The sequence below is a fragment of the Panicum hallii genome, chromosome 1 (genome assembly GCF_002211085.1).
Source record: "Panicum hallii strain FIL2 chromosome 1, PHallii_v3.1, whole genome shotgun sequence".
In the NCBI taxonomy this organism is placed as follows: Eukaryota; Viridiplantae; Streptophyta; class Magnoliopsida; order Poales; family Poaceae; genus Panicum; species Panicum hallii.
The window spans coordinates 58,572,512-58,586,919 of record NC_038042.1 but is presented as its reverse complement, the minus strand read 5'-3'; the positions used below and the strand labels follow the sequence as shown (position 1 = coordinate 58,586,919).

Here is a 14,408-nt window from a genome sequence, read left to right as displayed (position 1 = left end):
TCAGGGAAATGAAGAGCAAATATTCCAGAATCAACGAGTAGTTGCACATAACGATGTCCCCTCTAATGATCTGACCAAATTTTGTAAATAAACAAACAAGCAAAATCTAAGGGAGATCAATTGGCACATTCTGTCATCAACCTGGTAACTAAGCACTTTGTCTCGTCTCTGCTTCTTTGTATCTCCCGTCTCTCTCCTCCCTCCCCTTCCCTTTCCTCTCCCTCATCCCCCTCCCTGCCCAGCCCAAATTTAGCCGTTGTAGCTTGCGTCCTCTCTCTCTCGCTCGGCTCTGAGAACACGCACGCAGAGGAAGAGGAAGAGAGGGATAACATTTCCCGAATCGCTTCCGTTCTTGGCTGCGATCCTTCGTACCCAGCGCGAGGAGCTTCACTTGATTGTTGATCCTCGCATCTTCCATTTGTTCCATCTGGGCAGCCAAGATGAGGCTCCTGGCGTGCTGCTACAATGATCCGGAGATGCAGATCGATCCGGACACCGTCTACCCCATCCGCCCCGACTGCCGCCTCGACGCGCCCAAGACGCGCTTCAAGCCCCGGGTATGGCTTCTGATTATTATTAGTTTCCCTTTTATCTTCTGCTCTCCTGTTCCATGTTTAGGAAGTGAGATCTAATTTTTGGTGGGTAAGATCTAGTTATCAGCTGCTAGTCTTTACTGGATGAAGTGAAACCTGCCAGATGACTAGACTCAAATGAGGAATCAATCTAGTGAGGTAATGGGTGACTGTTTATTCAGAAGCCTAGGGCCAATCTATGGATCTTTTATGAATATGAAATATCAAAAGTTGATTTCTCTTGACATAACTTTTCTCTCTTACCTTAACCTCAAATCGAATTGTCCGGTGGAGCGATCAAGGAATGCCAATTAGAGAAACTAGTGGGTGCCGTGTATTGATCAAGTAGTGCATTGTCTAGTTATTCATGAAGTGCATTGACTCAATATTCAGTTCCTTTTTGTTTCGTCCCTGCTGGCAGGCTGGCCTGACGCTGAGCCCAAAGAGATGGAAGCTGCTCCATAATGAGGAAGGTGTCCTGGATATAGCTGGGGTGATCAAAAGAGTGCAACGTGGGGTAAGACATACTTCCTCCAGGTTCATGAACTCGAGGCTATTTCAGTTAGATATCTCACTCAGAAGTCATGTGCGTTTTGTGTTAGCGGCATCCTTGAAGTATAGAACACTTATTCAGGGTGCTTCTTCCAAGTTGTTGAAAAATTGTCAATAATTTTCCATGCAAAATGAAATTTAGAAATTTGTACTGGATGCTCTTTTATATTTTGAGTTCCTTAATCTGTTCCATAAGTCAACACAAGGTTTCATGGTCAAAATCTAGATTATAGTTGTTTAACAATTTAACCAGGTCACTTACAGGGCTACACACTCTTTTATGGAACAAACTTACCTATACCCATGACTTGTCCAGCAGGCAACTATATGTATTCCTCAATCTCCTTGCTGCAGATGTCAACTATATGTATTCCTCAATCTCCTTGCTACATATGTTCTCATTGTGCTGAATTTCTCATTCATTAGTTTATTCTTCTAGTTGCTTAACCCTGTAAACAAGTTTACCTCATATACCCTATGACCTCTCTGAGAAGTTACTCCATGTGCTCTAATGAAGTCCTTTGTACATTGTTTCTTCTTGCTCTTCTCCATGATGATTTTTCAACATGGTGCATCCCTTTTATGGCAATACGTTCCTTTTTTGTCCAAGAATCATTACTGTGTTATGTAATTCCTTAGATTCATTCTGTGATGGTATGGTCTTTATTTTTGGTTGTGCATACAGGGCATCCACCCAACAATCAAAGGAGAAGTTTGGGAATTTTTGCTGGGTTGCTATGACCCTAAAAGCACTACTGAACAGCGCAACCAATTGCGACAGCAGCGAAGGTTTTTCCACTTACATTTTTTTTTGTTTAACCATGCTAGTTCTTTTTCATGTCTCAACAATGTCAGTTTTGGTTGCAGTATGTCATTTTGTGTAACCAAGGAAAGACAAGTTCCTATTTTTGTTAAGAAAAAACTCTGGCAGATGGTACTCTGCAGCATGGCTCACTGTTTTATTTTTCAGGAAATTCAGCATTGCTTTATGTAGCTCACTTATTATTAAAGTCTACCTACACATCATATGCTATGGGATAAGGAATATACTGATTTGCATATTTTTATAGGTTGGAGTATGAGAAACTGAAGACAAAGTGCCGAGAAATGGACACAACAGTTGGTAGTGGAAGGGTAATTACTATGCCTGTAATAACAGAGGATGGTCAACCTATCGCAGACCCGAATGCAGATGGAGGGGCAAGACCTTCTTCAGTGGGTTCTGAACAGCAAACCACTGGTGCACCACTCCCCAAAGAAGTTATTCAATGGAAGCTAACTCTACATCAGATTGGTAAGCACTGTTGCCCTTGTTTGAACATCTTCTACAATTCTATACCTATCATCTTGTTATGGACAGCCCGCAGCCATGAGTCAAGGGGGGAGGCGAGAGACAGGGGGAATACCCTTAATCTGCTTTACCCATAATGATATGTTATTAAGCCAGCACTTGGGAGTTGGGACAAGGGGAAGCTAGCCTGCACTTTAGATGCCCAAAACGTTCCCCTACCTTAGGCCCTAGCCCAGGCTAATTAGGTCAATGACAAGATCTCTAATTTTCGTTTATCTATTTTTTCCATTATTCAATTATAGGTCTTGATGTTAATCGTACCGATCGTGTACTAGTTTATTATGAGAGTCAAGAGAACTTGGCAAGGTTGTGGGACATTCTATCAGTGTACTCATGGGTTGATAAAGACATCGGATATTGCCAGGGTGAGTTGTTGAAACAGATATTTTTCTGTTAAGCTAGTTTAGTTAAAGAAAACAACGCTTTATCATGTTGGTTTTCTTAATGTTAAGTTGTTCGAATTTGCTAAATCCTCCTACACAGGAATGAGTGATCTTTGTTCACCAATATCAATCATTCTGGAACATGAAGCAGATGCTTTTTGGTGTTTTGAACGTCTAATGCACAGGGTGGTAAGTCCCCTTACATTCTTAACCTTTTAATATTCATCCAACTAATTTACAGATCCTTCCTTGATTGCCTTCTGCTAACATATGTATTGTAGAATAAACTTTCAATTGAACCTTTTGTATATATGATATATCATCATAAGATTGTAAGTTAGAAGATTGCAGAACTGCACTTAACACAAAGATCAAGATGGTTACTATATGGTACATTAGTTAGCATGATGGAATTCTTTTGGCCCTGCATATGTGCCTGCATAAATTAGTGTGGCTACTGTGTAGGGCTTGTGGGTGTAATTTGGCTTGTTCTTTGCTTAATGTCAAGCCATGTGAATTGGTCATCATGGATTTTTGGCCAGAGAACTGGCAAGAACATGTATTTAATATAAATAGTGACAGAACACCTGGGGGGAAAACCATGGCATATAGCTATTTGACATAGATGTCAACAGAAAAGTAGCAACCTACTAGGCCACGCATGTATACTTCTGGAGTAATAGCAGCCGTTCAGTTGCATGTGGTATCTGCCTTCTTTAATATCTCAGAAAATGTCTCCACATGTCTATATTTCTTCTAATGTCTTCTGGAGTAAGCCTGGGACCTTCTATAATGCAGCGAAGAAATTTCCAAAGTACTTCTACTTCCATTGGAGTTCGAGCTCAGCTAACTACCTTATCAACCATAATGAAATCTGTTGATCCAAAGCTACATGAACATTTAGGTACAGTCATTTGGAGCTACATGTTTACTGGACGGCTCAAAGAAAGCAATATCCACATTTTGGAATAAAGGTGCAAGTATGTATGCTCTGATAAAATATTTTTTATGCAGAAAATCTTGATGGAGGGGAATACTTATTTGCCTTCCGAATGCTGATGGTTCTTTTCCGTAGGGAGTTCTCGTTCGTGGACACAATGTACCTTTGGGAGGTAAGCTATCTGGACAAAATTTCTTAGTAATCAGCATACAAAATGGCTATGCAGTAAGCTAGTTTTCTTAACAAATTAATTTGAGCAACACTATTATCCAAGCATTACTTCTGTTATACATCTAAATATAGGCCCAGATGCACTAGAAATATCTGTTGGTTTATGCATGAGACACTATTGTTACAGCTTCAAAACGTTGCAGCTCATGTGGTCTATGGAGTACAATCCAAATCTCTTTTCAATGTTGGAGAGTGACACTGGCACATCCAAGGCAACCACAATGGATGAAAGTGTCCTAAGACAGTGTGGAAAGTTTGAGCGTAAAAATTTGCAGGCAGATAAGAAAGATGAGGAGATCCCTCTATCCGTATTTGTTGTTGCTAGTGTTCTGGAGGCTAGAAACAAGAAGTTACTGGGTGAGGCAAAAGGTCTAGACGATGTTGTCAAGGTCCTCTCTCTCTCTCTCTCTCTCTCTCTCTCTCTCTCTCTCTCTCTCTCGCGGTTGTGGTGGTGATGATGAATGAAATTTACGTTGACTATGTCTCCCCTGCAAACAGATTCTAAACGAAATCACTGGTAGCCTGGATGCAAAAAAGGCATGCAGAGAAGCATTGCAGATTCATGAGAAGTACCTAAACACGGTGAGCTCTCTTTTCATTTATAAATCTTAAGACATTGATTATTAGTTACACTACACACTCAAAAGTTAAAAATAACAACAATCTGTATTTTCCTGACTTCAGGTAAAAGCGTAGGGCATGTACAGCTTCACTTGGTTGGGCTTTTTTTTGGATTGGAGAAACGGCTATACCACAGATTTTTTTTTTCAATCTTTATATGTGGACTGTAATTCTTTGACCCCGCTTGTTAATACTGCATTTGCACACAAAAAGAGAGAGAGAGGAAGCATGGGGATTTCTTTCAAAAAGAAAAGCAAAGGAAGAAGGAAGAAAGCATGTCAGTTTTGTAAAGACGCGACACAAAATGCTTATTGCACAAATGATTCTTTCTGCTTTGTCGTCATTTGTTCTCATATTACAACAAGTTTGAACAATACGATGTACTTTGAAGGTTAGTGTCTATGTATGTGGGCAACTTGTGTGAGATACGCAAGGACCTATTACTTCATTTTCTTGAGTAGAAATTTCTCCTAATTCTGTTTCTTCCAATGTTTTGGACAATCGGAGTAGAAATCAGTACCCGCAAAAAAAAAAGGAGTAGAAATCAGGCAGTGAATTTACAAACAGTTGGGCTAAAGCTGAGCTAGTAATTTGAGTCAGACCTTTACGTCCAAATATCAAATGAGAACATGGGAAAACAAACAAAAAACTCTAAACTTGCAATTATTGTATTTTCTGTATATAAATACCAAAATGTGCACAATTGATTGCCTACCTATTTGCCGCCTTCAACAAGGGCATGCACAGCCTCAGTGAGCAACAAGCCTCATCTTGGTGCAGTGGATCACAATTGATACCATATAATATGGGACTGACTAGAATAAGTTTCATAGGGGGCTTAGCAATGTCCTTGCTTTAACAGTCAAAACGTGCATAATAAACAAAAGGCTGCGATTGAGAGTCTGCCAGACTTTCCACCTAGATTAGCCCTCCTGATTCTTCTGTGCTACCCGTTCCCGGCCATATGCATTACGGAGCTGTCGAACAGGACCATGACCTTTCAAGCTGGACTACGTGGCGATGAACTGAAAACAAGGGAAGCTTCACCAAAAATAGTGCACTATAAATAGATCGGTGCAACAACTTTCTGCCCTTCCATTTCTCCAACCAAGCAGAGGAAATATTGGCCTGCCTCTCTTGGACCTCTGGAGGGGACTAGAATCCTGCTAATTTGTGACAGATCATGCAGGAATAGGAGGCCAAGAGAATTGTTACAACCAGAAGAATGAAGACGGCACCAGGAAGATGAAATTCCATCGACCTGATTTTCTCGCTCCTTGAATGTTGCTTCCTTAGGTATGTGAGTTTGATTCAATGGGTATGGTCATAATTGTTAGCGGCGACTTGATCTATTGCATCATCAACTACCAAAGTTCCATCTAAACAGAATATTCAGGCTGTCAGTCGGCGATATGTAGGATTTGTTTCCCTCTCATGTTGTTGGCATGATTGCATCAAGTTTTTAGGGACAGATTTCTGAGAATGGCAATCGACCTTGGCCAACAAACAAACTAGACATACAGGAAACTGGTCATGCATTCATGATGCATCCATGATCCATCCCTACGACTTGATATATTCCTTCTCCTCTTAAAATTGCGACCTACTTGTGAAGGCTAGTTGAAGAGGCGGGGAACGCAAATACTTGAAGTGGTGGATTCCTCTGGGGGCACCGCGGGCGGGCAGCCGCCTGTGGAACCTACTAAGATGAAGGGCCTTCTCAAGGGCCTCCGTTACATCTCGCAGATCTTCGGTAAGCTTAAGGATTCTAGACTAAAATGCCCCAATTTCGAATTCCATCCGAAAGGAACCAGTCACCTCAACGGTGTTCATGCCGTACCCCCAAACCAATTCAAAACAAAATGCAGCGCGAATTGAACAGAATGGTGTTGTAAGACGTGTACCTTGCATTTCCTACGCGTGTTGCAGATGCGAAGGAGCCGGAGATGCAGATCGGGAACCCGACGGATGTCAAGCACGTCGCGCACATCGGCTGGGACAACAACTCCGTCACCGCGCCCAGCTGGGTAGCCGCTTCCACTCCGATCGCGCGCCATCCCCGTGCTCCTTGTCCCTCCATCTAACTGCTCCGATTGGCGTGCTGCAGATGAACGAATTCAAGGCTTCGCCGGGGACGACCAGAGGAAACGAGCCGGAGCCCTCGCAGGCCGGGGGTGGAGGAGAGGAGCAACACGGAGGAGGAGAAGCCGGCGGCAAGGCGGAGCGGCCGCGTCGCACGAGGGGGAAGGGATCGGGGGGCGGCGAGCCGAAGCGGCGCGAGGGCGCGGGCGAGGGGTCGCGGCGCGACCGGCGGGCGGCGAAGACGGACGCGGAGTGCAGCGAGGGGGACGCCGCGGCGCCGAAGCAGCGGAGGAGGAAGCCGCGGGCGGGAGGAGGCACCTCGGGGGGGCGGTCCAAGTCGTCTTCCGGAGGCGCCGGCGGCTGCGGCCCCGCCTCGGACTCGGAGGCGGCGAGGTCGGCGGCGCCGGAGGCGGAGGACGACCGCGACGGCTGCTGAGGCGAAGGGAACGGTGGGAGCGTGGTGTGGCGCGGCATCGCTTCGCTGCTGGGGTTCGACTGGTATACACGGAGGACGCCTTCGAATTTGAATTTGGCTTTTGCTTGGCTGGAGATCGGAGAGCTTTGGGCCCTTTTTCTTATTTTCCGTTCTTCTTTTACGTTTGGTTTTGGGCCGGTCTTTTCTATGGACAGATTGTCTTTTAGATGGTCGTGTGACAACAACAAACAACGGTGTAGTAGAGTGAGTGAGTGGCACATGGAAGAAGGCCGAGGAAACAAATTGGCCTCTATGTATGTACACTCGTAATTCCATCCCTACAGAATGGGACGTGCAGAGATGCGTTTCCATGCGATGATTCGTAGTTAGGGCTTGTATGACGAAACTGTAATTACGTGCTCTCCATTCTAAAATATAGATCGTTTTAATTTTTCTAGATTTATAAATTTTGCTACTAAGCATCTAGATATACATTATATCTAGATATATAGTAAATACTATAAAAATAAAAAAAATCAAAACGACCTACATTTTTTAATGGAGCAAGTACTCTGTATAAGAGATGGCACGTACGTAGAATTTTTACTTCCACATCATCACTGACTCACTGTCAAGAGGACACCTTGAAGTGATGCCAAGAAAAAAAATTTGACAATACAACAGTTTTATCTCTAGGCCTTCACATTTTGGGCTGATGGGCCAACTTCCGTGGAAGGCAGAGAATGGGCCGAAAGGACGCCGCAATCTCGGACTTTTGGGCAACTGCAATGGTGGTGGAGATCTGAATTCTGATGCCTCCACTGGCATGAGTCTGCTGCAATCTGAAACTCTGAATATAAAACCAGGCCACACGTTTCGATTTCAACCTGTGGCAATGCCATTGTTCACTAATCTCTTTTGTGTACAGCAGGAATCTTTCGCTGCTACTTTTCATGTGCTTATATGGACGTACAGCGCCCTAGTTTTAGCCGTTAGTACATTTGTGTGATTCAGGGGTACTGATGGGGACGGACCTCTTATTCTGTTGGTCGACAAAACTTGCATCAAAACCAGCCAGTTCGTCATTTTTGGGCTTCTTGATCTCGACACAGCAGAACTGAACAAACACTAGATGCGATAAGGATCATCCGGTTTTGGGCAACTGCTTGCACGATCATGCTTCGCATGATTACCTTGGCCAGATGCTGATGCCGAGCAACAATTTTGCTGGCAAGACAGAAACTTTTCCCTGTTAAGCAATCTCAGTTCACTCCTGGCTCTCTGGTGCAGTCCTCTATGGAACAGATTCTTTTGCCCAATCTTAGCATTCTTAGGCGCTTGCTTGCAAGCGCAGCCGATATATTCGCATCGCACATCTGCACCTCTAAAAGTGGGGTGCCAAGTGCCATCCACTTCAGGCTGCAAGTTTTAGGAACTTTCAGAAAACAGTGGGGGCAGGGTCCTTTCAGATACATTCCCCATGGTCTCTTTCTCCCCAGAGCGGCAGAGCTAGCTCACATCTCACCTGCACACCCTTTTGAGCTCTTTCTCCAACCTGCAACAGTATATTGTGCTAGCTATCCAATCTGGAGAAATGGACAGGCTTTTTCGAAGCTGGCTACTGACGGAACTGTAGCACCCCACCCCGTCAGGAAGTGGACAATCGCGCTACCCGATCTGGAAGTGAAGTGGACACCCTGCAGAATTCACAACTTGTTATAAACTGTGAGAGTTCGTGTGGCGGGGATGAGTGCGTGATCGACCAGCAGGATCGGTGATTCTGATCTGAAGGCCGGATCGACCGAGTAGCTGTCGCTGGACCACGGACGGCCGGCGTCGTCTCTTCCAGCTCCCTCGCTGTTTGATCGATGAGCGTTGCTGTCAGAATTATTGTAAGGTTGGTTAGTTGAACCACCGTTGTTCCTGTGATCCGGAACCGGCCGGCCCTGGCAGTACCTGGGGCTCGATCCCCCTCTGAAACTGAGTCCTCAGCTGCGCCCGCCACCCCCCCACCCCCCCCCCCCCCCCCCCGGGGTCGCTCCCGGGCGCCACATTATATTCCCGTGCGATGAACAGGCGCTGCTGCGCACGGAGACGCGCGCCGGCAGCGGCAGCCGCTCGGTGAGTGAGCTGCCGATTCCGCCGTTCCCATCACCAGCGCGTTGGCCGCATCCACGCGAGGTACAGCGTCGTTGTTTGGCGGCATCTGATCTCCGGCCCGTGAACCGGGCGTCGTTAGAACGTCCTTCCTGGGTGGTGGTATCTTTCCTGCAATCTAGCGTGATCTCGCAGGCCAGCCGCTAGCTCTTAGCCCTTCCGTCCGGCCTGTGTGATGGAGTGCTCGTCGATCTCTTGGGCTCGTGTATTATTAGTAGTATAATGCGGCGCTAGCCGAGGCGTCGCCAAGTGGGTGGCGATCAGCTGATCGCCGTGCGTGTCCCTGTCGTCGCCGCTGGATGGGATGAGGCGCGCGGCCGGACTAGGATCGCGCGTGGACAGCGGCCTGGCTGGGGAGGCCGGAGCCGGAAGTGTCCGGCGGGAGACGAGCGCGCGCGCGCCCCGCGCCCGTGGATCGGCGCCGCCCGCCGTCGCCGTCGCCGTCTGGCCATTTACTCCCGCGGCGGTTGGCGTCGCTGTCCCCGTCCTCTCGTTCTCGTCTCGTCTCGTTTCGATTCCCCGGCGTTTCCTGGGCGCCCATCAATTCGCGCCGAGGCTGCGTCAGTTTATAGGGGTTCCTTAAAAGCAAGGCCGCATTGAATGAATATACAGGGGGTTGCAAAAGCAGGGACAGGGACCTGCCCTCGAACCGGATCCAGTCTCCTAGATCTCCGCGGCTTGGCAGGACGCCCTGTCCGTGCCGTGCCTCACCCTGCACACGATCCATCGACCGATCACATCCTCTTCCTCTCCGTGTAACGTCGCGTTGCAGAAGCACTAGCAGCAGTGCGTATCTTGCTCCGGTAAGCAATGCAGTGCACCTTGCTGCCGGTGCGATGCAAGCTCCTTCCTACTAGTAGCTAGTACCTGTAGCCCATCAACAGCGACCATGCACGGCCGGTTCCTTGCCGGGCCAGGCACCGCGGCGCGCGGGCGCGCCGGCCGGTGCTCGCGCTCGCGCGGCGAGGGCCCGGATACCCGGATCGGGACTCGGGAGAGAAGTGAGCAGCAGTATACGGCGGCGGCGCTGGCCACTGATGGCGACGGAGCTATAGGCGTCTAGGCGAGGGTTCTTGTCGTGTCGCGACGGCGTGTACACGTGGCGTGCATGTTTAATTTGGTCCGGGGCGCGCGGCAGAGGCCAGGCCACCACATCAGCTCGCACGGGGCGATAGAGAGGGAAGCAAGGCAACGGTCAAGGCTCGTGTACGCGCGGACACGTCGCGCCCGCGCACGTATGGCGTACGCGTGCGAGGGCATGGACGCGGCCGGCCGGCCGGGGTCAGGTCAGGTCAGGGTGAGGTGAGGTCAGTGTCCGGCCCGCCAAGCCACAGCCACCGGAGCTTACTTGCAGACAACCGTTTTCCCACCCCGCCAAGCCACCTCCACCCCAGCCCGCGTACGCAGCGGAGGCGCGGCCACGCCGGGACCGATGAGCTAGCTGCCGATCCATGCGCGCCCGCGGCGAGCGGGGGTCGCTGTCGCCGAGGGAATATATGCTGACGACGCCCCCGGCGGGGTCGACGAGCCTCGCCTACCAATCATTGCCGCGGCCGCTGCGGCTGCCACGGCGGCCTCCCACGTCACCGCCCCCGGCGCCTCTCGCCAGCGGCACGCCGCCACGACGACCTCCGCCCATGCGTGCAGCGCCGGCAAGCTACTAGCTACCTCCGATCCCCCGGCCCGTTTATCTGCTCGATGTAGCAGCAAATCTAAACTATTCCTCTTCCTATTCGGATCCATCCCCATCTTTTTTTCTCAGCACGCACGCCACGACAGAAAATCCGCTTGTTTTTCATATGATAATCATCTAGCCAAAAACTTGTGAGCCCAAGCATAACGAAACAGTGGGTGTGATGTCGCAGTGGGGGTCTTTATTCGCCCTGCAGGCTGATCCGCTGAAAATGACCCGGCCGAGCTAGGAGCTAGCTAGTGCTGTGTCCATGCAACGAGGCGAGGCGAGGCGAGGTAGCTAGACATTCCTGTATGGGGAACGGATACCCCGCTACTCGTACGTGGATCACCCAGCAGAAAATGGAATTATGCTTAGCTATAGGCCTATACAAATAAATGCGTGGCTGCCGCCGCATCACATCATTCTCTTTCGTAGTAGTACAGAGAAGAGAAGAGTTTGATTAAGGGGCTAAAATTTAGTCCCAGTCACGTCGAATGTTTGATTACTGAGTATTAAATATAGATTAATTATAAAATTAATTGTACAGATGGAGACTAATTTGAGAGGCGAATCTATTAAACCTAATTAGTCCATGATTTGACAATATGATGCTAGTAAACATGTGCTAATGATGGATTAATAGGCTTAATAAATTCGTCTCGCGAATTAGCCTCTATCTATGTAATTAGTTTTATAATTATCTCATATTTAATTTTTCTAATTAGCATCCGAATATTTAAGTGACAAGCACTAAACTTTAGTTTCTGAAACCAAACACCCCCAAGTAGTCTGGTAGGAATGTTGGTAGACAGATAGATGCTTGAGCTGGCTAGCTTCATCAACTCGACGCTGTCGCTGTCTCTGTATGATATAGCATTTTTTTATAACTGTATGATACAGCATTGGATCTATGCACACCATAGCTTGCTCTGCAAAAATGCAATAATCTCAAATCAAAATGGAGTGATTGCGCTTAGTGAAAGCAAAGCACAAATTAAATTAAGGTCTGACAGCACACATTACACATGCAGAGTTCCTGCATGCATTTTGTTTTACCGGCAACAGTCACTGCCTCATGACGTTCTGCTGTATATTTCTAACATATTTATGTCGTCTTATGATCAGTCAATGCTCTGATGGAATGTTCATACGGATCACTTCACATATACTAGCGAAAACGGTAGGATTAGGATACAGGCGAGCGAGAAAATCTGGGTGCACTTTTGGTTTCAGTCGCTTTCTTAGGATTGGAAAAGGCACGCTATAGGGTCCGCGTAGTAGGAAGTCACCGGTTGAAGAAATGGAGTGTGGAGCCGTCACTCCTCCTATAAACAACAGGAGAAAAAAAATCTCTCTGGAATTAGGAGTGCAAAATGCCATGGCCCCATGATGCTGCTGCATTCTTTTGCATGAAAGGGATAAGAGCCAGTTCCATTTAAGAGGCCTGATTAATCGTTGATCGCATTTATTACACTCGATCGGTTCATTTATCCTCCACTAATATAATGCTCATCCAAGCACTTATCCTGCTGTCGCTCTTGATATAAATCACAACCATGGCTTGATTATCGATGCCTGGATATATGGCACTAGGTTTCCGGCACCCATGCATGGCAAGAAATCTGCCAACTTTTGGACAGAGGAGGCATTCAAGCCTGATCCATGCTGAGTGTGAGGTGACCATGCATGCAGGAAGAACAAGCATGCAGCATATTCTTCTGGCGACCTGTGTCACCTTGGATCATGCATGGGCGGCGACGGCCAGAATATGTATGCAAGTACTACCTGCAAGTATGTTGCACTGTTCATAGAGAGGGGCCTGGGCCTTTTCTCCACTTGAAATATATATATTTCTCTCGTGCACTTGATGGCGTCCACGACTATTCTTTGGTGGTGGAACACACGCATGCAGCTGCAGCATCAGCATGGCTATGGAGACTCTGCGTGGATCAGATTCTCCTCTCGCAACCACACCTTTCTTTATTAAAGAATTTTGTTTCTGGTGACCCCCCCGCTGCTAGCTAGGACTTGTTTGTTTATGCCGTGCGTGCATGCTGAACATTCCATTCTTGTCTGCATCATCAGAATTCTGAAGCTCTCGGCACAACTCAGATGAAGAATGATTTTTATCTAGTAGTATTACCTACGATATGATCGAGTTTCTTATTTATTTTCCTCTTTCTCTCCTACCTTTTCGGGCAGAAGAGCGAGAGGGATGTCAAAAGATTTCAGATGAGACCCATCATGAATGGGGAAAAGCAAAACTTGGCCCGCTTGCTAAGCCGTCATTAATGGCCGGAGACGTCGGAAACCGTGTGTTCCCCGGCCGGTTAATCTTTTCCGAGCTATCGAATCGCAAGATTGATGCAATTGCTTGCGTTCTTCTCCCAGCTAGCTGCACATCGATCAGCAGGCAGAGAGCTAGGCATCGATCGCTGTCTTGAGTGATTGGGATTGGACACCTAAATTTTAGCTTCCAGAGTTGCCGGCAGAATCAGGATTCAGCAATACACACACTAAATTTTTATCATATATGCAGATATCACTAGTCCATCAAAGCAATCAGTGCTTCAATCCCTAGCTCACATACGCGTCTGTTAATCAGTTATTCCTCGATCAGCATGATGATTCATTCCGACGTTGTTGTTTCCTTGATCCAATGATCAGCCAGCCCCTTGTTAATCCCTTCCCGCCTAGCTTGTTCCGGTGTTGCATGACGTCACCCAGGCCGTAGTCTATTTGAGTTCGTTATTATCCCAACTAGGAGTAGCTACCATGAAATTGTAGTCGCACCATGCATATTCCTTGACCCTGAATAATCAGATTTAAACTACTACCGGCCATCGATCATCAACTAACTGTAACTGCTTGAACAAGAAGATATGGATGTTTATTATATATGCGGATTAATTAATTAATTAATATCCTAATGCAGCAGCAGCGTACCCTATATATCAATGCAACTTGCATCGTCGCCGACCCTTGCCTACTTACTTCCGAAATTCCGATCCGATACTCCAGCTTGATTCGTACTTGCAAAGTCGTCGTACATGCATGACTGCAATATTATATATAATATATATATATATATACACACACACTGATATAAGTATATTCATATACTAATTCTAAGATATCTCAAATGTATATATAAATTTTTTTAAAAGCATCTTTATTTTTGAATATATTATAATTATACTTTAGTATTAGTATATAAAAATTAATATATCCACATACTGTATGTATGGTCACATACTCAATACATATACCATCATAGATGTTCTAATATGATCACATACTTCACGTGCATGCTCTTCGTTGGGTTAGATACGTCCTACATCATAAGATACACATATGAGAGTAGCTACAAGTGCGTGTAGAATGGATTGCCCCCCCCCCACACACACACACACACATATATATATATAT

General features: G+C 46.7%; 2 protein-coding genes across 5 annotated transcripts; both read left to right on the top strand.

The window, feature by feature from the left end:
- Positions 1–24: 24 nt before the first annotated feature.
- On the top strand, positions 25–5,074 carry LOC112877472 (TBC1 domain family member 15-like). 4 transcript variants are annotated; one of them, XR_003225496.1, is made up of 11 exons: positions 25–557; positions 994–1,089; positions 1,810–1,913; positions 2,195–2,418; positions 2,718–2,840; positions 2,959–3,047; positions 3,657–3,762; positions 3,873–3,970; positions 4,157–4,418; positions 4,528–4,611; positions 4,714–5,074. XR_003225496.1 is itself a non-coding variant. In XM_025941784.1 (11 exons), exons 1-11 carry the CDS (start codon positions 441–443, stop codon positions 4,723–4,725), a joined length of 1,299 nt encoding a protein of 432 aa, XP_025797569.1. In that variant the 5' UTR covers positions 25–440; the 3' UTR covers positions 4,726–5,074. The 4 variants fall into 4 exon arrangements, 3 of the variants coding, with proteins under 3 accessions (XP_025797569.1, XP_025797586.1, XP_025797577.1); XM_025941784.1 differs by having other exon boundaries at positions 4,173–4,418; XM_025941801.1 differs by lacking the exon at positions 3,657–3,762 and adding an exon at positions 3,763–3,832 and having other exon boundaries at positions 3,934–3,970; positions 4,714–4,862.
- A 1,516-nt stretch (positions 5,075–6,590) lies between these two features.
- LOC112878727 (CRIB domain-containing protein RIC7-like) lies at positions 6,591–7,384 on the top strand. Its single transcript, XM_025942937.1, has 2 exons — positions 6,591–6,677; positions 6,758–7,384. The coding sequence occupies exons 1-2, from the start codon at positions 6,597–6,599 to the stop codon at positions 7,166–7,168; spliced, it is 492 nt and encodes a 163-aa protein (XP_025798722.1). The 5' UTR covers positions 6,591–6,596; the 3' UTR covers positions 7,169–7,384.
- The last annotated feature ends 7,024 nt before the right edge of the window (positions 7,385–14,408 follow it).

Coding starts and splice junctions, on each gene's coding strand:
- LOC112877472 (XM_025941784.1), top strand. CDS start 441: ATGAGGCTCCTGGCGTGCTGCTACAATGATCCGGAGATGCAGATCGAT. Junction 1,090..1,809: donor TCAAAAGAGTGCAACGTGGG/GTAAGACATACT, acceptor TTGTGCATACAG/GGCATCCACCCAACAATCAA. Junction 2,419..2,717: donor GCTAACTCTACATCAGATTG/GTAAGCACTGTT, acceptor ATTCAATTATAG/GTCTTGATGTTAATCGTACC.
- LOC112878727 (XM_025942937.1), top strand. CDS start 6,597: ATGCAGATCGGGAACCCGACGGATGTCAAGCACGTCGCGCACATCGGC. Junction 6,678..6,757: donor CCGTCACCGCGCCCAGCTGG/GTAGCCGCTTCC, acceptor GGCGTGCTGCAG/ATGAACGAATTCAAGGCTTC.